This window comes from Astatotilapia calliptera, chromosome 17, assembly GCF_900246225.1.
Source record: "Astatotilapia calliptera chromosome 17, fAstCal1.2, whole genome shotgun sequence".
Taxonomy (NCBI): Eukaryota; Metazoa; Chordata; class Actinopteri; order Cichliformes; family Cichlidae; genus Astatotilapia; species Astatotilapia calliptera.
In genome coordinates, this window is record NC_039318.1 from 29976352 (window position 1) to 30004332 (window position 27981).

At 39.7% G+C, this 27981-nt stretch overlaps 1 protein-coding gene across 3 annotated transcripts; it reads right to left on the reverse strand.

Annotated features, from left to right (window-relative positions):
- Window positions 1-1287: 1287 nt before the first annotated feature.
- LOC113008847 (neural Wiskott-Aldrich syndrome protein-like) lies at window positions 1288-26348 on the reverse strand. 3 transcript variants are annotated; one of them, XM_026146674.1, is made up of 11 exons: window positions 25907-26348; window positions 17280-17414; window positions 17045-17131; window positions 15754-15850; window positions 13999-14022; window positions 8641-8827; window positions 7763-7805; window positions 6428-6581; window positions 4907-5448; window positions 4706-4814; window positions 1288-3674 (listed from the first exon to the last, which is right to left on the reverse strand). In XM_026146674.1, exons 1-11 carry the CDS (start codon window positions 26009-26011, stop codon window positions 3613-3615), a joined length of 1545 nt encoding a protein of 514 aa, XP_026002459.1. In that variant the 5' UTR covers window positions 26012-26348; the 3' UTR covers window positions 1288-3612. The 3 variants fall into 3 exon arrangements, with proteins under 3 accessions (XP_026002459.1, XP_026002460.1, XP_026002461.1); XM_026146675.1 differs by lacking the exon at window positions 13999-14022 and having other exon boundaries at window positions 25907-26346; XM_026146676.1 differs by lacking the exons at window positions 13999-14022; window positions 15754-15850; window positions 17045-17131; window positions 17280-17414; window positions 25907-26348 and adding an exon at window positions 10394-12495.
- Window positions 26349-27981: the final 1633 nt, after the last annotated feature.

A 27981-nucleotide genomic window follows, 5' to 3' on the forward strand; every position in this document is an offset into this window, starting at 1 on the left:
AAAATGACATAATATCTTTGAAAGCATTCCCATTAAACACACAAAAATTTCACAGAAGTGCTTCTGCTTATATAAAAGCTTTTTCTCTCTTTGTGTGTGCTGGTCTCTGTGGAAGTAGTCTATCAAAGTAGGAGCACACTGATGGAAAGTGCCATACCTGCCCTAATCCCTTTCATAAGCTCACCAGAAGACAGGGAAGATAACAGACCAGCTGATGTGGCTATTTACTAAAAATAAATGACCAAAGCACAGAGCTGTTGTGGTCAATACATGTCTATAAATAACATGGAAAGGCCAATTATTATTTCCTCAGTCTTTCTTTCTTGTGTTTGTGTCTGTCTTGTGCGTGTATATAGCTTTCTTCATTTACTTAGAGTATAATGCATTTTGATATTCATCAAGTGGCACCAAATACAAAGAAATGCATGCTTAGATTTACAGACTCCTGTCAAATAAGGTAACACAGCCTCAATGGACTGGACTACTATTATCTTGTTACCTCACATGAGCTCATTCTGATCACAAGGGGAAAAAAAAAAAAAAAAAATCTTATTTTTTTTAATTTTAAGAATCAACAGCTGAAATTCACAGTCAGGACTGCAGCCATGTTTTGCCCTTTATTCTACCTGGGTCAGTAAAGGCTGTGATAATCCTCTGTCCAGCTGTTTCCAGATCTGTAGGTGATGGGACCTACATTCCTTGCTCACATTACATGCTGGACTGACATGATTGTGATCTCCTTTCATTTTACCTCTTCATTATAGAAAAGGAATGTTACCATGTCTTGTGAGACCTACAACAAAAGATTTACCAGTGGTTTTGTACGAAAGGCAAAGATTGGAGGAGACATCCATTGTGACAAGATGTGAAGGTTAAAACAAACAACAAACATAGCAACGAGTCCAAATAACAAAATACGTATATATCAACCTTTTATTGGAGTGTACATTGTAAGAGTCATTATTCGTCCAGCCTTTTTGGTAAGACTTGGGATTCACAACGTCTTATTAACCGAGTTACCTACAGAAGCTAACATCAGCAAAACATGGCTAGTTTTTCTCCCAAGAAGTATCTTAGTATTTGACCAAAAAAAAAAAAAAAAAAAAAAAGAGGTCAGTTAGAAAATCAAGCAAGTGGCAATTTGTCTCTCAAAGACATAATTTGAAGGAAATATTTGTTTTCTTAAACAGCAAACAGAAGGAAAGGAATTATAGTTTGAAAAGCTTTAAATGTTTTCAATCACAGTATTTTTCAAGAAACTTCACGCACTGCGAGTGCTGTATTGGCCTTTTTTTTTTTTTTTTAATTATCCAGAAACGTATTAGCAAAATTACCCAGACTGGAATGCTAATATGCTTTTTTTAAGGTTTAATTACTAAACATGACAACTTATGACACAGCAACAGGTTTTAGATTTTTTCCCCCTTTCTTGGCGAGCGGTACTCCTCACCCTTAGTTCAGTTCACGGTTTTCTCTGCCACGTTTATTGTTCTGGCATAAGCAGCTAGCATATGGTTAGCTAAACCATACCAATCAGTCTTCATGATGCTTCACTGATTATGTACAGGTTGGAAGTCAGGTTACTTCTATTTTTGAGGCCAAGGGTTTAATGTGTGCTATAAACATATGCTAATGGTTAATGTTTGCCAACAATAACAGAAAATATATTACTTTATGATAAATGTTAACATTTTCCATTTATGGCTGCTGTTAGAGCTAATTTTATAATACAGGGTTTACCAATACCTGTCATTTGTCACCATTGCTCACTAGTAGAAGTGACTTGCCTTCTTTATTTTCCATTATCTGTCATAATTTTGTTTAGCTTCTAAAGCCATTTTCTGCCAATGCAAAAAAAACAAACAAAAAAAAACCTTGAAATTTTGAGATATATTTAAATCAAAATTTTGACAGACCCAACTTGAAATTTTAACTTGATTTGTAATTAAGATCTAAATTTGTAGGAAATAAGCAAGCTATTCCACACATTCAGGAAAAGATGGTTTGTGCTGACGGATAATTTTAACCATATCTTGCAGAACCTTTCAGACAGAAAGCACTAAAGGAAAACTTATCAACTGCTGTTTAGCAAAAGTTGTTATACAATATCACTTTACAGACAAACAGGTTAGAAGGAATTTGCACAACTGTGGAAATTACAGTTCTCTAACAATTAAGCAGATTTTTAACTAGTTGTGACTTAAGTATTTTGTCCTATTTAACATTAAATAAAAAATGTTAAACTTGCTGATAACCGTTTTCCTTTTTTTAGTTCAGATCAAATGACAGCTTGCATCTTTAGTCTTTGTAGAGAACTGTTAACCACAGAGTTCTTTATGGAAGTAATTCCTATGTTACACCTCATGATTTACAGTTAGCTAAAATAATGATACTTGTTAGAAGAATGCCATGAATGCATTTCTTCCTATAGCAGGAAGTACATGATGTTAGCCCTGGTGTTTCTGCACAGTAACTTTGCATATGGACCCATGATAAGCATCAGGTATGAAAACTAAAATGTCTTTATTCCACAAGTTTTACATGATGAATGACCTGATTTCAACAAACAGGCATTTATTAATACTCTGCTTGCTATTGTAAAAAAACAGAACACAGATTCAGCTGAATCTTTAGTGTTGTTGGAAAAAAAAGAAAGAAAAAAAAAAACACCCCAAAACCCTAAAAATCACAACAGATAGCCTGCCATAACACTGTGGGCTACCTCCATTCATGTACTCTATGTAGTGTTGTGTGTTTAAAAACAAATGAAATAAAAAAAGCTTCATGTTCAGGTGTATTTCTGTCTCATTACCTAAAGCGTATGTAATTTCCATAATGAAGCAGACCTGAAAAATGTCCTGTATTCATGCAGCGAGTCTCCTCTTTTTAATCTGTGCAAAAATATAACAAGACTCAAACTCTGGAGAAAATTTACAGTCCACAACAAATGAAGCTAAATATTCCAAAAATCCTCTTTGTTTTAAGAAAATATGAGTGCTAAACTAGGATCATTTGAATACGTAAAAATAAACTACAGAGCAGTAGGGTATGAAAATAGTTAATTCTTTTCCCTCCTAATGAACAACGATGATACGACTAATCAAAAGATCTGTGGCGACCTGTTTTGTAAGTTACCACCCCAAAACTACATTTAACTCTGAAATTTGAAAGACAAATTGATATAAAATTGCACGTTAAACTGACGACTGGGAACGTGTGCAATGGGAGGCAGCAGATATGAAAGATGCCTGAGTGACAGATGAGGGAGTGATGTGGGGGGGCAAGGGACACTTAAAATGAGAGATGAGACATATTGCTATCAAGAGACAGATCCAGCCAATAAGGCGTAAAGGGAGAAGATGAAGGGCCGACGACCGAAGATGACAATGACAAACATTTACAGATTAAATGAGGTATTGCACAGATTAATAAAAAGGCATGAAGGCAACAAAAAATATACAGCAAATCAATAGAACATTTACATTAATAATTTTGAAATTAACGATTTCTTTTTCCAAATACAATTTTAGTGTTGTGATCATTTGGTTGGGGAATTGAGGAATGGGGGGTTTGGGAAGGGGAGAAAAAGAAAAAAAAACAAACAAACAAACACTAGTCATCCCACTCATCCTCCTCCTCAAAGTCTTCATCATCTTCATCATCATCATCCTCATCTGTAGAAAGAAAAATCATGTTATCTAGGCTGAAAGAGATGAAAAGTGCTTAATGCAGGCAATAAAACAGCAATATTTACACAGAGGCTATGTATGATGAATTATACTGTTGTTCAAAATTCTCTGAGGGTGACTTTCATGTTTTGTTTTGTTTTTAAATGAGAAAGTGAAAAACAAAAAATCATGAGGATGTTCGACTGATGAGGAAGTTGTTCCACAATTTGGTTGTACGTGTACAATGACAATAAAAGGGCTACTTTATTCCATTGTATTCTTTAAATGTCATCAGATTTAGAGTAAATGACGTTCAAATGACTGCAGTTGGTGTAAACTTGGTGGTGCTGACAAGCCTCTTCAGGGAAAACGCTCCGAGATCGACGACAAGCTTTTTTTCCCCTTGTTGTATTTCAGTTTATAAAACTGTTCGATGACTGCGTAGCACAAGAATAGCTTAAGAAAGTTTCATTAGTTTGCATTGACTTCATGTGAAACCGTTTTCGATATATGGAGCTGAATTTGTGTGAATGCCAACTAAAAGTGGAAAAACACTAAGAGACTCAAGGCTGCCCTACCTTGTTCCATGTAAAACAGCCAATGAAATTAACTGATAAAGATCACTTCCATTCCTTTTTTGCAGGGTGATTTACATCAGTACTTATTATAGGCTGCTAACAGTGTGTCAGGTAAGCTTGAATTTAAATGCTTTACTAATAAAATCATGTTCAATACGGGTGGAAAACTTGACCTCTGACCTTCAGGTCAAGGCCACTGAGATAGAAACTCATCTGAGATTTTTAGTAGATGCATCTAAGGTATCAGTTTGAAAATCCTACACTGCCTCATAGTCAGTCAGACAGGTTTTTTTCAGTCATCGCATTCACAAATGCCGGGGTCATACCCCATCGGCCTTTTCTGGCTGAGAGGTAAAAATTGGTAGTCAACAGGAAACAAAGATAGTCCTAGTTTTAACTACAGATATATGTTGTAGCGATAGCTGAGTAGGTGATAAAGACTGATATATTTGAAAGTACCTGAAGAGTGAATAGCCCTTTTCCTTTTCTCCATCACCTCCATGAGGGCCCCAACAATGCCTGATGATGGGGCTGGTGAGGCAGGTGCTGAGTCATTATTATCGTCCCTCTGTAAAGACAATACATAAAACGTGGTGGTTAAAGCACGCAAAGAAAGCACAGCGGATGGAGAGATGCCGTGTGGGATGGATGAATACTCACAGTTTTAAGTTGGATTCCTTGTCGGATTTGGTCCAGAAGCGCGTCTCTGCCCACGTTGGATGCTGGCCTCTCTTTCTGCTCCACCTTTTTAAGCTGGGTTCCTTCTCTGATCTGACTCAGCAGCGCCGACTTGTTTCCAGATGTCGGCAGGCTGCTGTCCCCTCCGTTAGCTTCTGTGGCGAGTGGAGGAGCTGGGGGTGGAGGGCCAGGAGGAGGTGGCGGGGGAGGAGGAGGAGGTGGTGCGCCAGCGCCGGATGAGGGGGGAGGCGGGGGTGGTGGGGGAGGTGCAACGGGAAGGGATGCGTGGACCGGTGGAGGGGGTGGCGGGAGTGGGCCACGGCTGGGAGGAGGCGGCGGTGGAGCAGATATGCCTGGCCGTGATGGAGGGGGAGGCGGGGGTGCAGAGACGGGAGCTCTGGAGGGGGGAGGAGGTGGAGGTGCACCTCGTCCCCGTGCGGGAGGTGGTGGTGGGGGAGGGGCGGAGCCGTGATGTGGGGGGGGGGGAGGAGGGCCGCCTCTGGATGGAGGTGGAGGTGGAGGTGCTGAAGAAAAGGAGGAGAAGAAAAAGGTTAAAGCAGAAACTTGTGATTGAACCATTTGTAGTTCACACTGTATCCCCTACAGGTTATTTTTCCTTTTTATTCTCTACATATAATTTTAATGAAGGGCAGAGGAAAATCTGGACAATTCCTAAAGATTTTAAGGAATCTCAGTCAAGAAGTGCTCGTCAGGTCCTCTTGCGCAAAGCCATGCAATTACAGAGTTGAGTGAAGGAGCAGCCTTCTTGCAAATAACTGGTGGGGTTTTTTTGTTCACAAAATCTGTATTGAGAAAAAAAAATGTCCACAAACTTTCAAAGAAAGATGTTAATACTCCCAAATTGGACTTCGTATCCCCATTCCAAGTATGTGAACACCATTTAAAAACATGCTTTCCAAAGCTCAAAAAGCTAGTTTGGCTCTGCTTCACTGACGACTAAAGCCTGGTTAAACAAACGTAAATTCACGTGCAAAGTGTTTAAAACATGACGGGCCAAACATTTACAAGTGTGGCTGAAGTTCATGTGAGAGGTTAGATAGAAACAAAGTATTTAAAGTAGTGTCATTGCAGGACAATGTTTCCGTGAAACAAAGGAAACCTGTCTAACGTGACAAACAGCTGGTATGTCTCCAGAGAGTCGACAGCACATCCAACTCGAGAACAATCAGGTGCAAAACAGCAAACATCTTACTAAAAAGACTGAAGACCTGAAACAGCTCGGATTCATAGTTTGACTCTACATGCACAGTCACAGCAGGTCATGCATAGAAACCTACCACTCCACCTGGGCGGACCTGGGGATAAAACCACCACACTAGTTAGATTGTCAATTAAAGACAATCAACCCATTAAACACATTTTCAGAGGGTGAGTGTCCTGCACAAACACGCACATACATCAAATTTAACAGTATAGTTAAATTCCTATTTCTTATATCAAGATATGAAAACCCGGGCTACATATTCGTTTCTGTGGCCGTACCTTGTTTCCGCAGCTCATCTTTGACAGCATCTACACCTCCGTTCTTCTCGATGAAATCATAGATGACCTTAGAGGTCTCTTTATCCTTTAGCTGAGCCTCAGAAATGCCACACATATCAAACAGGTTTTTCAGCTCTGGGTCCAAGTTATTCAGCTGAAGAATAAACAGAGATTTAAACATGACATTTAGCCTCTGCACCTACACTTTAGGTTCAGGTTATCCCACAGATAATCAGATTATGTGCAGCTGCAAATGTACAAACAGGAATTTCAGACAAACATCAACTAGAAAAATACCTTTATCGTTCACGGAAATAAGATTATAAGGAAATATTTTCAAGAAAATATCAAAGAATATTTTGAAGTTTTAGGAGATGCACTCTGAGCCAAATCAAAAGCTGAATGTGAGGAGTAACTTTCTGTCAATGTCATGTTGTTTTGGGGAGACATTTCTAAATAAAAAGCTGAAATAAGAGTGGGCTCGAGAAAAGGCCAGAATATCAGCCGTTATGGTGCCACCTGGTGGTTTCAGTTCTGAGCTACCAAAGGTCTGTGTAGGACTTGTTACAGGAGTGGACTCTGGAAGCAGAAAATGCTCTGTTGCAAGTCGAGATCAAGTTGCAAGAGATGAAGACCTCAATATGACATTTAATCTGGCTTTCTAATAATATGACAGGTTTGACAAATTGATTCAAGCAGACTATTAAAAAAAAAGACCTTCTGTTTAAGGGGAAGTTCTTTACTTTGACTTTACTAAAAGTACCTGAAGAACAGATTATAAAATATATCCCTTACCCTTTTATGAATCCTCCAATTTGTGCCTAGGTTTTAAAAGCCTGAGGATTTAAGAGGTGAGCAGGTTTTGTTTGACTGACGTCACTCATTTAAAAAAAAAAAAAAAAAAAATCTCCTTGAAAGCATTAACTTATGAAACCAAAATCATCTGAAATTCATTTTTTCATTTACAGGGAGACCAAGTCTCTTTGACCTGTATAATCTCAGAGCTATCATCCAGAGTCCAACAGAGTTACTGATGAAGCTTTTTGGGAACGAGTCCATGGATTATGCAGATGTGGGTTGATTCCCTACATCACCAAAAAAAATGAATAAATAAAAAAAATCTCCTTGTGTAACACTCCGGATGGCTCAGCCACACAGCTCAGATTAATATTTGGGAGCCAGTATTAAAATTTAAACTATCTGTCAAGAAGAGGGATGCCTACTTGACATATGGATGAGCTACACACAAATGTCTAGAGGTCACATAGCTGACATGTGCAGACACGCACAACAAACATGTACATATTAGTGTTAGGTTCTGTGGATGCTGCTTACATCAAAGCCTGTGTTTGGATCCCATCCTACATGTCCAATGTGCCTGTGAGAAAAGGAGAAGAGAGAGCATGTGAGACATGATGTGTTCAGGAAGGGGGCAGAATACATAGACAGTACATGATGTTTCCTATATTCAACTAATTATTTATTCTGTAGGATGGCACTAAATGGATTAGTGCTGCCACCCCCTCACCTCTTCTTCAGATGCAGAAGTTCATCAGTGCAAATGTGTCAAACTTTTATATCAAATTTTAAGACATCTGAAACTCATAGCATAGCTTTAAATGCTACTTTTGACTTTCTCAGAGGACTACCTTCAACGTTAGCGCTGCTTAAAATTCATTTAATTATTCCTGCTGTGTCTTAAAAACCACATTATAAAATACAACATGTGTAATTTCTCCAAGTGCTGCATAATTAACTAAATGTATTATTTATAAGGGTAAATGGGTGATTGACTAATGGCTATTAAAATTTTGGAAATGGAGTAATAGTGCAGCAGTTCATGCTGGCTGTGACGTGGGATTATTAGGCTTTGTAAAGAGCAAATTGTCAAAGCGGGAACCAGGATTACAGCTGACTTTTTAAGCTTTTTGTGCTGCTGTAGCGCCACCTAGTGCTGTCAAACTCTGCAGCGCTGCTCTGATTTAATTTATGCATGACAGTCCAATTTGTTGCACTTATGTGAACTCCAGGCATTTGTGTAGGAAAAGTATGGCATTCAATTTATATGAAATTCATGGTAAGTGGTAAAAACACAACCTACAAAAAAATACAATACTGGAAAAAGCACAAAATCCAGGGAAAACAGTTTACCAAGGAGACCAAAGGTCAGCGTTTACCTCTGACCTTAAACAAACAACCCTGGGCTCACTCACTGGAAGTTGCTCGGTGTGCCAATGTCTGCCTTTGTCAACCTCTTCTTCTTCCCCCCTTTGACTTTTTTCTCCCTCTTAGGAAAGGAAGAGTGCACAATGTTGTTCATCTGAGAATTGTTGTGATAACGCTGAACGCTGTTGATCTCTGGGTTTTTGATATCGACAGTCGCCATGGGCAATGCGGGTCCTGGAAAATGAAGAAGACAGTACTAAAGTTACAGCTCATATAAAACAACAAAGGATTTTCCTCCTACATCTAAAGAAGTGTCTTTAAACGCCTAATGCACGAACTGTCTTCAGATTAAAATGCCATAAAAGTGTTTAACAAGCCATAAAACATGACCTGTGACCCTGGCTCTATATAGAAATAGAGTTTGTGCTTTTACTTTATGTGCTTAAATCATCCTTTAATGACTATTACAGACTGTGTGGAGATCTGCACATGTTATTTAAATCTGTTGGTGAGAAAACAATGTCAGAATATTCAGTATATGATAAATAATAGCATTTTTCATACTTCCCTGGGGTATTTAAACTAAATAATCACATTAGTTAAGACAGAGAGATGAAGCTAAACATCATTAAGACTAAAGACTTTGTACATTTTTGTCTAAAACGTGTTCAAAACCTTGTTCTCTTCAGTTTTGGTCCTCATCAATTGTCTAGACAATGGGTCTCAAACACAAGGCCCGGGGGCCAGAATAGGCCTGGGGAAGACCCCAATCTGGCCCACTGGATGACTTTGGAAAATGTGAAGGAGCACATAAATTCTAGACTTTTAACTGTATTTTCACAAGTGTTACACCTTTTCCTGCTAATAAAGACATCCCTAATAGCAATTCATACAACACTGAAATAATTAAAAAACTGAGACATACTGTTCTTTTTTTAATACAGTAAGACATCTCATTGATTAAATGTGTGGCTAATTCTCTGTACACTCACAGAAATAGGAGTTTCACTGCTTCCGCCAACATAAGATTAAAGTAGCCTGTGTTTGACCTGTGAGGTAAAATGAGTTTGCCATCCTTGGTCTAGACAGTTAATAGATTTGCTCTTATTATGGATTACATAACCAGGGAGGTCCAAGAGGAGAAGGCATACACAGAACAGAGAGCAGACTTTATTTGACCACAAACAACGAAAAATGTCTGTTTACATACTAAAGTAATGAACAAGTTCATTTGTTTTTTGTTTTCCAGCTATTAAAATGAAGGAGAATGGACACAGGCAATGCAAGATTACCAATATAGTCAATAAGTCACATGGTAATTTTATCTGCAAACCAGCAGTCACACAACAAGCAAGCACTACTACTGTCTCAACCACAGTGGTTCTCAGAATGGGGATTTGGGAACCCAAAGCTAAGGAGTGTAAAAATATTTACCGATTAATGCTAATATTGTGCTGTGTAACTGAAAGCTGCAAAAAACTGTTTCCATTACTCTCCCAGGTTAAAGTAGGGACAACACACTTTCTCTGATTTGATGACACATCATGTCATCAAATCACTCACTGCTCTTAGGCTGCAATAAAACACACTTGCTGCTGTGTAGCCTGGACTGTTAATAGCTAACCTTTTCAGGGGTTCCTTAGACATCGCCTCTCCTTTAAAGGATCCTCAACCAAAGAAACCTACAATCACTGTTCCTAGCCCAGCAGTGAGCATCTCTGATCCCATCGTGCGAAACAACTCCAGCCTTTACAATAGAATTGTACAACTTTCAATTGGCACCTCAAATGAAAGACATACCTCCGACACGCTTGCTACAAGGTCTGTTGGGCGTTTTGCTGGGTGAAGGCGATGCAGACCGACTGCGTCGCCTTCTCAGGTTATCCCAAATACACCTGCTGCTTCTTGCATTGCAGGTGGTCACACTGATGTCTACAAGCACTTTGTCCACCAAGTTGCAAGCTCGGTCTTCAGAGCAGATGGAAAGTCGAGCAGTGGGGTCAGAAAGAGATGGGTACAGTTCATCCTGGGGGAGAACCAGGCAATGTAAGGAAGACAGGCAGCTACCTGGGCTCAGCCCTCCACCTCCCATAGTTGCTCCTCTTCCAGAAGCTTCACAATTAAGTTCCTCAGAAGGAGCAGAAAGAAAGGTGGTGCAGAACATCATCGTAGTTGTTGGCTTGGCATGAAAGATAAGGCGGGAACGAGGTCGGATTTAAAGGCAGCAAAAAGATCTCAGGTCTTCTTTCTCAATTTAGAAAAGAAAAAAAAAAAGAGGTGCAGAAATGTCTGGTGAACAATACGTCTGAGCTATCAATCAAAGACTATCCACTTGTTGCGTTGTGTCAGATGTGAATCCAGTTCAGAAGGATGTTTCTGCTTCCAAAACGATACAAGAAGATGTGATGGATCCGAGTCTTCATTTACTGAATAGATTTCCTGCATCTGATGATGATTATATGGTTCCTTCCTCAGCTGAAAAAGCTAACATCCAACAATGCATTTGGAAAGGGGGAAAAAGCCAAAACTTTGCCAGCCAGCGGCTAAAGCTTATTCATCCCCTTCGACTCCCTACTGTCAAGATTGTAATGCCCGGATTGGCTGGCTGTGATCATTTCACCACCAGTCTGTCCACTACCTCCTCCCTTTTCCTGCAAAACATATCTAATCCCAGCAAGTTATTCTGGATTTTGTGCCTCTGTTTTACGTAACCATTAAAACCCATCCATGTCATAATCCCACAATAATCTCTGGGGTTTCTAAAACATGATGAATCAGTGGAGAGAAAGAAAGAGGGAGAAGGGCAGGGCGATAGATAAAAACATGAGAGAGAAAACAGACTGATTAAATGAAGAGAGAGGGAGGGCAGATGAGGATAATTGATGAGCAGGCAAGTGCTCAACCAGGCAGCAGGAGTAGTGGAGAGGACAGCAAAAACCAGACTAGAGATGACAGTAACAGAGTGATGATGCAGTGATGGGAAAGGAGAGAAAGACAGTTAGGAATGGAGAGGAAATTCCAAAGGGATTTCCTTTGGAAATTGACTAACTTACTTATGCAAAAAGTACCTTTCCACAAAAAGAGACCATGCACGGCAAATCCAAGATAGAAATGGGATTTGGATAGGTGGATAGGTGGCTGCTTTACTGGGCACAGGTATATAGAACAAGTTGCCTTTAGAAACCAGTTTTTGAATTGTCATTTCCAACTCTGACCTTGAAAAAGCTGCATATGAATACCAACTCAAAGTCCAAAATATGAATCCTGAGCTGATTTACATTATGTTTATGTATACAATCAGAATACCATCATGCCCAATTCCATTAACCTACCCCCAATCTAAGCATCAGCCAAATACTTGTCTAAGTTAATACCTCTTTATGCTGGCACACAAACAAATATATGGGCCAAATCTTCCAGTCTAAAACTACTTCATCACTGCTGTCTCAAACTAGGCTGTGTGTCTTGTGACACATGTCCAGAACACAAGCGTCTGCACATCCACAAATGTATTCCATCTGTTTACTCAGACCATACTAAGCGGCAGAATGACGCTACACCGAGGGCATGACTCCACTACGGGGCAATGTCGTGTCATGTTATGGTTTTGCTCTACATTCCAACACAGACCAGGATTAAAAATACCAAATCAGACATTTCTTAGAAGTTCTCAAGCCGTCATTCAAAGAAAATATTTATGAAACTTCCTTGAATCGCCTCACAAAATGTTGATGTTTCTCAGGCGGTTTAAAGCTAATTTAAAAGGAGTAAGACAAATAATAGGAAACAGAGCATGTAGTTTCTTTGCTGTGTTTTTGATAACACCCTGCAATGTGTTGTGTACTGTTTATACAGTAAATCATTTATTATTCATTAAAAAAACAAAACAAAAAACAAACAAAAACACCCCCAAATCAAAACAAATAGCAGACAACCATTGTTTATGAGAGAAAAAAAAGACATCCCAAAAAAACAAAACAGGCAACATCAAAAACCTTGAGATGATTCATGTCAAACACATCACTTCTTCTTGAGCTGCTCCTGGAGCTGTTTCACAACTAGTCTTTCCAGCTATAAGCAGCTTCTCTATTTACTTTGTATTTCACAAAGGGGAACAGCTCTATGCTGGCAAAATGTTCTCAGGATGCAGACTGGCTGTTTTGACTGTATATTATTATCACTGTCATAATACAGCCACTCAATCTTAAAAGTAAGTATTAAGGATTACAAATGTGTTTCAAGGAACTTAGGGGTTTCGTAGAGGAGCTTTGGGTTTCTGGAATTTGTGCTTGTTGGGACTTTTGATAAAATTCTAGTGACATTTCAAGTTTTTAGTTTTCAGGTTTGTTTAGTTTTTTCCGTGCCATTTTCATTAAGTTAACTGTAGTCTTGCGCTTCTGTACATCCCCTTTTAGGAAGGTCATCTGTTTGGGTAACCAGTGCATGATAAAGGTTTATTGTTTTTGTGTGGGAAGTAAGCAACTCTCCCTCATTGTCACAAGTGTTTGAGAACTAACGTAGCAAAGTATGAATCCATAGTGTCACACATTCCTCTTCACCTCTTTTTATCACAACAGAATTGGTACCAAGTGAAATCTGGTTCCCAGCTATGAGCTTGGCTAATTAAAAGACACTTAAACCAAACTAAAACCAGATATCGCCCAACTATGGTTAGAAGCCATAGATCAGGAAAGGGGGAAGCTTGTTGAAAGTTTTGCCCTATGACTTGTCAACTGGCAGGTCATTCCAGCTGATAGCTTAGACCTCAGTCACATAGGCCCAGAGACCAGTTGACAACCTTCCGGCAACCTCTGGTTGCTAGGGAAAAAACCCCAGTATATCCCCTGAGTGGTTGCTGTGTGACATCGGTGGCAAAGTGATCAGTTTTCACCTTGTGACTACTGGCAACTTCCAGTAGCCACTCATCAACTGGTAAGAGAATACACATTTTTCCCAAGCAACCACCAATTGCCAGAGGGTTGCCAATCAGTCTGTAGGCCTGACGTTTTCCTTGTCTATTTCAGACCAAGTCACCTCTTTTTGCATTTCTTGTCAGCATGAATTTCAGTAAAATAGACAGATGCTATGCTTAAGTCTTTCTATGTGACATATCCCACAGCTTATGTCTTAATAAACTATACAGGTGTATGTAGTTTGCATATGTAGTTAGCATTTTACATTTCATGTAGGCATTATCAGTTAAACTGCAATGTAGCTATGTAGTTTCCTCCACAGTATAAGAAGAAATGAACTATCGTTGAAACCATGAGCTACGCAGAAACCCTGCCAGTATGACACAGTGAGCAGAGTGTCACAAATGTTTGCCAACACCATCAGACACAAGTCTGACTCTGGCTTTACACTTCTTTTCTGATCATTTCAGAAAGAAACAGTGGAAAACATACCATTTGCAGGGTCGCGTCTCTTCTCTGTGAACACACAGACAAATTAAGTCATTACACTCCTGTGCTAAGTAGTGGGCTGTGTTAATGTGAAGCGGATGAGTGTGAGCGCGTCAGAGTACAGACGTTAAAAAGAGAAGAGAGCCGATTTGTAGGTTTCGGCGGGATTGTGCGTGTATTGCACTGAATGGAGGGTTATTCAGAAAAAAATAAATTGCCAAGCAGAGTTCAGTTAGTGTGTTTAGAAGGAGTAAATCACACATTCTTACACACACACACACACGCACACCAGCTAGAGTCCACACTTAAACTATCAACAACTCAAGAGGGCTTTACAAGAGATGTTGCATCTCATATTAACAATAATACATTTAGTTTCTAGAAGTTCAAAGGTTGTTAATTAACATGGGACACACACACACACACACACACACACACACACACACACACACACTAATGGCTTGAGTTTTCCTGAGGTGGAAGATCAAAAAGAGGAAGCCTTGTTGATACGATTAAGCACCGAATGCAGCGGGCTGAGGGGGAAATATGAAAGAGAACGATCGATTCAAAGGTCAGGAAATGACCCGCAGAACAAGCAGAGTGGAGACGGCTCGGTTTTAATCAAGCACAAGATAATCAAAGTTAAGAACTGAGTGCCAAGTCTGAGAAGGCATCTGGATGGCTGTGGATAAGAATCTCTTCAGTTTCATGTTCAGTATGAGAGTCTGTGTGGATGACTTTGTCTTTAGGTGGAGAGTTTTAGAGTTGTTGGTGCATGAAGAAATGAACTGAAGGAAAAACTGCCTGACCCTGTTTTGTTTTAATCTGGAGCTATTCAAGTGTTACTGTAAATACTGACACAATAGTTTAGGGGTGCAATATTTAAAAACTGGTTTCTCAAACCAATCGCCATGTTCAGTAAATTACAAGAAAGCACTGGAAATGCTCTACTCCTGAGAGATGAAGCAGGAATCATTGATTGGTTCTGCACATTTCATTCTGAAACTGCAGTGCCCCCCTTGGGACAGTCAGCATATTTCTTCCCCAAAAGCCTGGGTGCAGTATTATGATGCATTTGTTTTGGTTGAAAAGTCATGTGATGGTATTTGTGTCAAAAGAAACATTTGGAAGAACCATTTGGAAGTACGTGGGGAAAACCCCTAAAAGCTTTCAATTTCTGTTAACATGTTTGAAAGTTTTTTGGCAGCACCAACTTTATGAGGTTTCTGTTAAGATGACTCTGAAGATCTGTTTTTTTTTTTTGTTTTTTGTTTTTTTAAATAAGACTACGTCACAGTAGGGCAGTATTCGGATCGTACTCTCACTGAACGTGTTACCAACAGCTCTGAAAACTTTATAAGATGAGGAGAAGAGCAGATGATAACAGCAGACAGACCCAGGCAAAAAAAGACAAAGGAAAAAATTAAAAACATAAGGAACAGCTAAATGTGGCCCCAAGGCACATCTTCCATTAATTGACTACCTCTGATTAAGATTGCTTATGTATTGAAATTTAGACCTTTTTTTGCCCAGTTCTGTCATCCAACAGTTTCAAAAATGACAAGTTTAGAAATGTATTTGATCTTGTGCTCCCACTTAATGATGAATGGTGATGATTTGGCTTGAAATATAATCAGACAAACCAGATTGTTGAGCATAAGACAAAACTTTGCTAATCATGTCATTTTTCTCTCCCCCCAGCAAGTTAGATCAGTAGTTAGGACCTAAGGTGAAGCAGTGATAGCAATAAGTGGGTACCGGTTTTCCTCAGTTTTCTCCCCATTAGCTCTCCCGCAGTGTTCCGGAAACGCTTGCACTCATCTTCATTGGAAAAGTTCAGACCCACTTGGCATGTCTGTGAACACACAAAACAGAAAAGAAATTAAAAAACTGTTATGAATAGAATTTTGGTACTTCTGTATATCTATGGATAGTCTCTGGCAGCAGTCCCCAACCTTTTTTGCGCCACGGACCGGTTTATGCCCCGACAATATTTTCACGGACCGGCCTTTAAGGTGTCTCGGAAAAATACAACAAAAACTAGTACCGGTACTGAAAAAAGGAAGATTTATTCATAACACACGTGAAAAGACCCAGGAAAACCGAGTTAACGATAAAAACGATAAAATAACGCTGAAAAACCGATAAAAACCCTGAAAACCACACCTGAGCCTCAACTCTCGCGTCCGGTACCAAATGACTCACGGACCGCTACCGGTCCGAGGCACGGGGGTTGGGGACCGCTGATCTATGGGTTTCCAAATACACTTCCATTATGCGTATACTGCAACTGAACAACAGTGCCGTAAAGCTTACGGTCAGCTCAAGTCTAATCCACCGTGCTAACAGTTTGTATTCTCTTTAAATAAAGATGTCTTGTGACATGAAAAGCTTTAGAAGTGACACAAAGCTCAAATTTCTAGTTCCGTAACTTTAATGGTGGTGCCTTTTGGTAAGCACACCTGGAAGTTTGGTCACACATGCTTTCCATGGCAGGTTTCCATCAGAATTTCTGGACTGAATGAAGATTATGATGAAGGAAATATGCTTTGTGGTAAACTTTAACTGATGTAGACATGCTTTCAGGAACATTTGAACAAAAAATAAGGAACCAAAACATAGGCTTATGGTTTTCAATGCCACATACTGGCTACAGAAAGTACAACTTGTACCTACTAATTCCATTAAAATGTGAGACTGCATGGGTGTAATGTTTACTCAGCAGTACACAAAAACAGAGCCACACACAGCTGAACAATCCCCCCCAAAAACAAACTAAAAACCAAAAACCCACATTAGTACATTACTGTGTTAAAGTCTTGAGCCACCCTCCTACTCTAGGTATCGCTAAAACCTTATCGATATTCTTTCTTGGTCACACACTGCAGAACAATCTAAATGCTGACTTTCTTTCAAGAGAATATTTTTCAGCAACACTAACAGTTAACACAAAAGAAATTTAAAGCAGGGGTCTAAATATTATCAACTAACCTGAGGTTGAGAAAGATAAGTAAAAAGACAAATGTAACTGCCGAGGGAAAAAACTTACATCTCCAGCAAATGTGATGAAGTATGGTTTGGGGACACTAATGCTAAAGTTGTTGTACAGCTCCTGTTCATACATCACCTTCCCATCCTGTGGAGAAACAGAAGCACGGCTGAATACACAATAAATAAACAACCAACTAATAAGGCAAGTAGAAAGTTGAAATTTATTATCACGATAACTCAATAAGAAGCCATCTTTTACACACAGAATTGCCCCTTGCTTCCCATATACCTACCCTGATGTCAAAGACCCTGATGAAGTAGGATCGTTGGGGGTTGTCTTTAACCAAACAGGCCACCCCGCAGCATTTCTTGTTCCAGCTGGAGCTCCTATCTGCTGTGAATACCTGGACCACACCTGAAGACAATGTCTGGAAAAAAGGACAGAGGGAGGAGGAGAGTGAGAATCGCAAATATCTGTGTTAATTTTCTATACAAAGCATGTTTTATACAGCCATGTGCCAGAGATTTACAAGCTGGATCCTAAAGGAATAAAGCAATATTAGAAATGAAATACAGATAGAGAACAGAAATACCCCACTTGCCTTAAAATAAGTAAAAAAAACAACAACAAAAAACCCTGATAGTTTCACTAGTTTTTAATGACATGTACAATATAGACTCGATGCATAATTACTCCAATTATGTATTATGAATATTGCATGCATTTCAGCATCTCCTTAATTTAAATATTCCAAAGAAATTCCAGCTATATTAACGCATAACCCATATACACGCCCAATAAAAGGCATAGAAAAAGGCAAAGAAGCAAACATTTGTTTAAGACAAAAAGGCATTATATTATGTGCAAACACACTAAAAACACACCTGTAGTGCACACAGAGACATGATCATAAGGCAGGGTTAGACACCTGCAGTTTTTACAGGTTGCTGCAGGGAGTTTCTAACACTGAGGGGGTCCACGTTCACAGCCATTAACACATACATGAAAGCAATACCATCACGACAGGAAATGCCTCATCTAAAGTGAGTTCCAGGATGTACTGGAGGTATTAAGACAACATACGGAGGAGCCCTTAGATTATTCTTTGTAATTTAGTGGGAATGAGAGGTTTTGTTAAAAAACAAACAAAAAAAACCCAAAACAGGGCAAGTAAATCACCCTTTTCTAATATACAAACATTTGTTGTGGGGATTTTTTGGGAGGGGGGTATTTTTCTGGCTTTTGTGGTTTTGTCCATATCTTCTTTCTTTTTTTTTTGGACAGATCCTCAAAAGTCAGTCACAGTACAAGATCAGTATCATCAGAAAAAATCCTATTCTACATGTAATACTGAAACTGGTAACAACCACACCACAAGGCTCGTCTTTGCAGTACAGCAGACGTCATCATGATGATTTTTGGAATATCTGGATGGACACCTCATTAGCTTCCACTTCCTTCTACCATTGAACTGAAACTAAAAGTTTGATTTTGCAGTCAAAATGCAGATAAATTTTCTTCTGCATATGAAAAAAAAAGCCCACTGTGCTGGGTTTAACTGCTAAAATAAAACACAGGGTACCATTGAGCATTGTTTATTGCCCTCATAATGCCAATTCTGATATCTCTGCAAGAAAAATGCTTCCAGTCAGTGACTCCACACTCTTCCTACAAGCTGAGTTTAGCTAAACAAATGGCAGTCCTGGCCTTTCAGAGGAACTGCTGCGATACTGGGACAAACTGATCTCCTATTAGGATCTGATACTGATCCCATCCTGGTTTAAAAAAAAAAAAAAAAAAAAAAATACAGATATCTGACAATCTATTCAATTCAATTCTATATTGGTCTGTCTTTCTCATGTCACAGATCGGAAGCAGTGACTGGGTCAATAGCGGGAGAGACAACTCAACATTACAATAAAGCATCAACTTAAGTGCAATTTGTGTTGGAGCCTCTCTTTCTTGCTTATTCACTCTCACTCTGGTCACTCTTAGACACTTTCAAAATCTGTTGGAAACCCCACTTTAGTATGAGAATGAGTTTGTACTACTTTTGTCTTACTTCTTACTGAAATCTCTTTTTATGCTTCTTTTCTTAATTTTGTCATGCACCAAGAAATACTTGTCAGCAAACATTTACTGTACTATCATGGAAACATAATGTGATGTCAATATGATTGACATCATTTCCCTTCACCTGTCTCCCATTAGCTCAACTAATAGACTAACAGCAGGGAAAGGTAAGGCTTTTGTTACACTCAGTTGCAACCATATCACAGCAGTATGCAGTATTGTAGTATGACTCAATCTTAGCTGAAATGAGCAAAGTGTAAATTATGAGATGCAACATTAAATTAGATAAATTCTTAATTTATCATAGCACTTGTTTTGAGCCTGTTGTAATTTATTGTTTTAGTGATGAATGCCAATTTAGTACATTTGTATTGCTGATTGCATTCATTTGATACAGTTTATCTTAAAAAAAAATTACACATAAAAGATGATTCAAAGTTTCTTACTCAGAGTGAAGAAGACAGCTTATTAAATTAAAGCTCCTCTCTAACTGGATACCTCTAGCTTAGCTTAGAAGTCTGTATTGTTCAAACTGGAAAAAGCTGCATCAGCCCATTCCTGAAGTGGCCATGATAGCCACACTAACTGCATGACTAAAACACAGCATTAAATGAGACAACAGAAAACAGGCAGTTTTTTTTTCAGCTCATCTGCAAAAGATATTTTTATCTGCATTTATGTAATCATTACATTTCTTAACACTACAACTCTTGGTGGTTTAGATTTTGATCAGAAATAGCCAGGATTGAAAGAATCATTTAAATTCTGTTTTGTAATGCATTTTCACAGTAACAGGGCCTGTGTGGTATCCAAGGTTTGAGGCTCTATGGATTCATCCTCCCATAGAGCGCTGATTGCTCCTGACAGGGCCAAAGGCTGCAGGAAGTGGGGCTCTGAGTATGGCGTCATTAAACCCCGGCCAAAAGGACCCTACACACCAAACCATTCTCTAGTAAATTAATTCCCTCTTCTTCTCTCTTATGCACTTATCCTCAAACACTTAGTTTCTACATGTGTACTGACCTCACCATGCAATTGCCCAGGCAGCACACAATCTAATGCAATATAACTATAAACATGGGGTCGATTAAAAGGAAGAAACGAAAGCTAGTATAAGCAAGTAATGACAACAAGTAAAAGATCAAGTAACATAGTTCACTATCTGTATTAGTAACACATTACAATTTTTCTTTCTATTTTCAATTCCTCAGGAAGCAATTTATGGTTAAAGAGCACTTCCACCCTTGGTGATTGCAGGAATCAAATGCAAAAATTTAACAGAAATTTAATAGAAAAATCAGACCACCGCTGAGATGAATCAACAGGAAAAGAGAAAGCATGTGTAATGTTTCAGAATTTGGTAGTCAGCTATAGTGATAATTAGAGAGACCATGTCACAAACTATCCATATTAGTAAGATACCAACAGTGTATCAACTGTAACTGTATGACAGGTCACCTGTCGAAAGTAAATGCAGCGTATTCCTTTTAGACTGATCCGCCCTCAAAAGTGTGGAGTAATAATTACTTTGTTTTTGTGCCATGTGTGTAACACATGTACAACTACTACAAATTGATTCTGCTGCTGTGTGAGTCTGTACTAATGTAGACTAATAAAAACAACAGAAAGACTTCTAAAAAACAGCAGGAAGCAACAACACTGAGAATCTGCTCCTGTAATTATTTTGTTAAAGCTTTTTCATTATTGTCATTACTAGATCTTCTTCCAGCTGGTAAAGATATGAAGGTAAAGTACAAAAAACCCCAAACAAACAAAAAAAAAAATCAACATGGAGAGGCCTGTGTCCACACCTCAGACCACTAGGCTCATGTTTATCTGTTAAACTCTGGACATTCAACGCTATGTTTAACGGGGAGTAGGAAGAATACAAGAAATACAAAAGACAGCCAAGGAAAAGGGAAAGAAACAGATGACATAAGACGTAAAGTGAGACTAAAAAGAAGGAAAGAAGGAAAGAAGAAAAAAAAAAAAAAAAAAAAAATCACAAAAGGGGAAAGGTGGAGTGAAAAAGGAGTCACGTTCCCCTTCTCCAGCACAAATCACCAGAGGAGGCCGACCACGGGACTTCCTGTAGGACAGGACTGCTGATCAAGCAGTCTGTGCATGTGCACATGCACGCGCGCACACACACACACACAGCGTGAATTGGACGCCTTCCACCTTTTGCCAAGTCAGTGTTGCTGATGGTAAAACAGCACAAGGAATACCAATGAGTAAAACTAATGAGTGAGACCACTGTGCGTGAACCTGTAGGTGTCTCTTTTTCTCAATGCATGATTTTGGAGGATGAAATGTGTTTAATACACAAGGTTATGCTTCAGGTGGTTTCACAGTTTTAAATCAGGGATTTCTACAGTTGATAATCCATATGTATGTGCACCACTTCCATTCTTATTTTGCAAGATTAACCCACTTAACACATATGGCATATTAGGGCTGGGCGATATGACCCAAAATTCATATCTCGATGTTTTTTAGCTGGATGGCGATATATGATATATATCTCGATATTTTTTTAAAGCCATAAAGTAAGAACAAAAAGAGAGTTCTTAGTCAAAGCTGCGGCCCAGATGTCACACAGGCACTTTTATTAACATACAGCATGTTAATATAGAGCTAACCACGCTAACGGCATGGGCTGCATGGCGTTAGCGTGGTTAGCTTGTTAGCGTGGTTAGCTTGTTAGCGTGGTTAGCTCGTTAACACGTTGACGCTGTCCAGCCCCACGCATGGGGCGATGCGCAGTAACTCGTTAACGGAGATTTGCCATGTCCATCTTGTCTCTGCCTGCAGGTGAAGCGATGGGGGAGGAGGGGGAGTTGTGTTTAGTGAAGGAAAGAGGTGAGGCCGAGTAAGGTTGCGTAAAGACAAAAGTGGACGAAAGAGAGGCAAACTTGTGGCTCCACAACTATAATTATAAGAGAACAGACTATATCGATATAAAGGATATTGTCACATCTTATATCTCGTATAAAAATATCGATTTTTAAAAAAAACAAAACTCAATATATCGTCCAGCCCTATGGCATATTACAGCTGGGCGATATAAGATTTTTTCATATCACGATATGTTTTTTTCATTTCAGGCGATAACGATATCTATCACGATATAAGCCAAATAACTATATTTGTAAGATTTAAATGTGCCGTTGCTCACAAGTAAAATGTGAAATAATCAGCAGCTTGTTTTGATTTAAATATTTATTTCCCATAATAAATTCAACAGGGTAGATGTACTTAAGGAACATGAGACTTTTTCAGATAAAGGCAAATATTGCAAACTACACAAAAGGCAGCCGCTAAAGCGTTTAAGTTTCAAAATAGAACAAATGAAAAAGACTACTAAATTTTCAATTCCACTTAGAAACAAAATATTAATTCTAAAAATAAATCTTAGTTTGTTTTACAGAAGATCAAAAATGGTAAATGGCCTGTATTTATATAGCGCTTTACTAGTCCCTAAGGACCCCAAAGCTCTTTACATATCCAGTCATCCACCCATTCACACACATTCACACACTGGTGATGGCAAGCTACATTGTAGCCACAGCCACCCTGGGGCGCACTGACAGAGGCGAGGCTGCCGGACACTGGCGCCACCAGGCCCTCTGACCACCACCAGTAGGCAACAGGTGAAGTGTCTTGCCCAAGGACACAACGACCGAGACTGTCCAAGCCGGGGCTCGAACCGGCAACCTTCCGTTTACAAGGCGAACTCCCAACTCTTGAGCCATGATCGCCCCACAAGATCAGACAAAATTGACTAACTTTTGTCAATATCAAATAAACTGAGAACTAAAAGGAAATTCTCAATCTCTCCTTGTTGTATAGCTTAGCTTTTCAAACAGTTTTAACAGTTACTTTAGTCTGACAAAAGCCGAATGACGAATTAGCGCTTCCAGTCAGAGATTGAGCATGCACCGCTTTATTGTATTTCCAGACTTGCTTTCGGCACAATTTACAGTGCACGCTACTCTGTTTTTTGTCAGATTTGAAATAGCCGAAATACCTTCACACTACGGAACTTCTATGGCTCTTCCTTTCGACAATCTCTCCGGCATCGGAACCATCATCTGTTTTCTCTTCGGTAACCTTCGGTCATGCTCTCGGTTGACTTTTCTCTAGTCGGCACACTCATTTCCTCCATTACCCGGGCAGCACGGCGGCTGGCTGCTTCCCAAACAAAAACACATGTGCGGCTTGGCACTTGTGCTGTACGTAACAAGTCACGTGACGTGACGCTGCGGCTGTGATTGGTTCGGCTCTGCGCTACTTAATTTGGATTGGCTGTTCTTTTTTTAAGAGGACAAGAGCGATGAGGTCTATCGCAGTAGATTAATTTTTCTATCGAGAAAAAGTTATTTCGCAATACATATCGTTCTATCGCCCAGCTCTATGGCATATATTACATTTTAAACGTTCATAGAAGCAGGTAAATTCATATTTTAAAAAGGTGTTATAAGGGAAACAATCTGAGGGAAACTTTCATGCTTTAGATATATTTTATATATAAAAAGGTCTGTTAGTTTGTAACAAGGAATAGTATACAAACAAGGCTGTTACAGATACAGCAACTCTGGTAGGTAAGAGCTGTCTCGATTAGAAAGATGATGGTGCTGAAAAAGGTTAAACAACAGTTATTGTGGTTTTTACATTTTCTGATTAACAATTGTGTTGCATGAGCGCCAACCATTCGGTCAGCCACTACATCACTTGGTGGATATTCTAATTAGATTGAGACACACACAATGTCTGTCTCTTCCAGCCTCCCTCTCCCCCGAGCCTCTCTAACACACACACACACACACACACACACACACACACACACACACACACACACACACACACACACACACACACACACACTTTGTCTCTTCCAAACTCACTCTTCAATGAAAAGACGTGTAGAAACACACAAGAGCGTAGGACTGTGAGGAATGTTCCTCAGTGCACGTCTCAGTCACATGCTGTATGACACAACTGCCAGAAAGCCAGATGAAGCCTGTTACTGGGGTTTAAAACTGGTTACATAGTTGTCAGGCACACCTTAGAAACCTGTGTGTAAGGAGGAGGCGGGACATCCAACCGTGTGACCTCATACAGGCTTGATATACTGTGTCATGGGACAGGAAGTATGGCCTTTCCAAAGCAAACATGTGTGCATACGCACACACAAGCATCTCAAACAGCATGGTTGGTTTAGTGCAGCAAAGAGGAAGACACAGTTGTATGTCAATCAAGCGCAACACCTTTACTATGCACAATTACAGGAAACAATGATTACTATGAGGAAGTAACCCAGGAACAGATTACATGCAAGTCACTAAGAAAGGGCAGTGGAGAATTTAATATCCCTGTTGTTGACCTCGCCTCCCGTAGAGCGCACAAAAACAGACCACTTTATTGAACTGGAAAACCTGGACTTTAAAACCAGCCTCCTCTGCAACGGTAATCAATAACAGGTGAAGGTGTGCCATTCTTTCATGATGAAACCACAGGGTAACATTTGCAACATAGTGGGACCAAACTGCTCCACAGCAATACAAAAAAAAAGTATAAATCAAACAGTAAAACTGAAACTCAAAATAACCTGTCATACGCTTAATTTTCAACAATTTTGTTGACCTTAATTAGGAAGTAAACTAAATACTCTTTGCCAAGATTACCCAACTCTGGAGTGTGATAAGTGGTCTAATAGATTAATTTAACAGATAGCAATATGGGTGTGACACTATCGAACATTAACTAAATGTGGGCTGTGGTAAGCCACAGACTCTTTGGAAGGCAAATATCTACTGATCTAAGCCCCCAGTTTCTTTTATGGTCAGCTGATGGCCATTCTGTTGTGTCAGCCCACAAAGAAATGAGGAATCATAATGTCAATAGAATGAGACATGCAACTTTTAGAAGACATGCAGACATTGCTGTGGAGAAGTGAAGGTGCAGCTGCATATCTGTTACTTGAGATAACACTATGATCTACTGGATGTGGGTCGCTCCAAGACATGGTGCTTAATGAGGACATAAAAATGAATCAGCTGAATGCTAAACATGTTACGTAACATTAGGCTATTTTACAACATTGAGTCGTGACACTGCACTAGTGGTCTTGACTGCAGTCCCACCGGTACATCGGGCTACTCCCACAGATTCTCGTCAGATTTTTTGTGACTGACAAGTCCTGCATTACCAGAGGGCTTCTCGGCTCGTCAGCTTTGTCAAGAGCTCAGCCAAGCCTGCTCGGCACATTCTTTTCGGGGGACACACTTCCCGAAAACAACCTAGGTTCAGCCACGTTATGTAATGCCAGTGCAAAAAAAAAAAGAAAAATCATTCCTTTGCCCCGTTTTCCGCTGATGGGTTTAACAGCTCCAATACCCCGACTATTAACTGCACTCTGCCAGTGCTAGGCTCGATGCGGTTAGGCTAATGACAGCGGAATTTCAGGATTTCCTGAGTGATTTCAGGTGTGTCCAGCCTTCAAGATAAAAATCATACCGGCTCAGGCCAGAGGGTAAAATCAAACTTGTCGTTTCCCAAATGTCACCGTCGCAAACGGGACATTTGACACAATCGCTACACCTACTTGCCCTCTCCGGCCGCCTGGACTGTCAAAACAAACCTTACAAGTTAGAAATCCCAAATGTTTCTCAGTCAACACAAACCCTAAAATCAAAACAAAAAACTGTAGGCCATAAACGCACTGTTACACCTAACAGCTAATCTTTATTTTCCTTCTCGGGACGGGATACACGGTGCAAGTTAGCTGCATTAGCCTTTTTTTCTTAGCCCGCTATCACAGAACAAATTAATGGGAAAACTTACGATGCATTTCCTGCCGAGGTGGTTGAAAAGACATTCATTTTCCTGCGAAGTCAGTAGTGTCGAGCCGACATTTGTTTGCCGCCGTGGCGGCGGATGTCCACTCATTATTGAGGATCAGTTTATAAAGTATATACGGACTCTAACTCGTTAAGAGATCCAAAAAGATACATAAACAATCCCTCGGTCATCCGTGGCCTGGCTCCGACCCCGCACACCGGTTCACTTTATCCCAGGGGTCGGCAAGACTGCAGAAACAAAAAAATATGCCGCTCAGGAATGTATTGCGAGGTCCCCCTCCTCCACAAAATAAGGTCAAAACTAGAGCAACCGAGCGAACACGGAAAACGGCAAAAACTTTCCTGGGAAGTCCGGCCGCCAGAGAGCCCAGCGCCAGTTCCATCCAACATGGCAGTGTTAAGACTAGTCCACTATCCGGGAATGGGGTGCAGACGTATCCCAACTGTGTGCTGCATAACCACTAAAAGAAAACTTTAGAACAACAAACAGGTAAAAGTTTATTTATACATATCCAATTTTTTTTATCATTCACATTTTGGTGAGAGCCCGGTTATCAAATTCTATTTAATGAAATCACAAGTCCAAGCCGTCTACATAGAGATGGTTTAGTCCAGTCCGCCCCTGGGTTTCATGACAGGAATGCGAGTGCAGAATGGGAGGAGATAAGAAACAAGGTACAAGTTTCACAAATACAATGACATAATGCTGTTTACCAGAGGAATTATTTAGTTCAGAATTAATACAAAGGTTTACCCTACTCGTTAAACCGATACTGATAAGGATAAATAGGTTTTTATTTTTTAAAAATACATTCCGTCTAATGTATGTTTCTAAATTCTTGAAGTCAGAGAAGTAATGCATCCAGTTATTCTGGCCTTATGATGTTAAACATCCAATGGGAGATGATGACCCCCCCTTGAACGGAAACTTTTTAAAGGCAATGCACGCTGGTTTCATCACACTACAAATGACCTATAAATAACACAGGGTAAAATTAAGACTGCTCCAGTTACTATATATACCCTCAGGGGTAATGCCCAAATTGTGCTTACATATGCTGTAAACTCAAAGTCTGTTCTCTCTCTTCATCCCATGCCAAGTGACGGCCATATGGCCCTTAATGTATGGCAGAGTATGGCACAATAAAAGAAGTCACAATCCCAATAAGCAGGCGGTTTGAAACCACGGTAACTAGCTCTGAACATTGACAGCATGCATGACTTGTTCATATTTTAATAATGCACCTAAGGGGATTTGTTATACTCGTGTTCAGCCAGGCTCATAAACAGGTCTGTCTGCAGTATGGCAGTCCTAGCGAGTGGATAAAAAAAGGGGGAACTACACTGTCATGCAGGAATGCACCCCTGACGCTACTTTGCATTTCTGACGCTTGTGCGAACATCATGTATTTACTTAAACAATTCACGACAGACCTGTAGTTGTGGTCAGACGTTTTCATACACTCATTGTGGGCATGAATATCATGGTCATTTTGACCTTTTAATGATTTCTTTGAATTTTTTTCAGGGTGGAATAAATGTACAGCTTTAATTACTGATTTTCTCTGGGTCACAATTATATATACAGGCCCAAATATGTATGCTCACTTTAATCTTTTAATAATTGGTGCTGGTTCTATAATGGCTTTTAGCTTGACAAGACCAAGGACTATTAACTTCTCATTAGTGATCATGATTGTTCTACAACTTCTTTTTGAGACCCAAACTCTCATATGAGAGTAAACTGGTTAGGAAGTTCAGGAACAACCCAAGAACCATGAAATGGAAATGGCTGGAACACCAGCGTCTCTATCCACAGTAAAGCCAGTTTTACACCGTCCCATCATGCAGACCAAGAAAGAAGCTGCTCTAATACTGACATCTTCAAGCTTGACTGAAATTTGCATGCGCCCACATGGGCAAGCTAACTGCTTTCTAGAGTAAAGTTTTATGGTCACATGAGACAAATATGGAACTACTTGCTACAATGACAAGGTGTGTGTTATTGTGATATTGATACATTGCACAAAGTGGATGGAATAAAGAAGAAGGAGGACT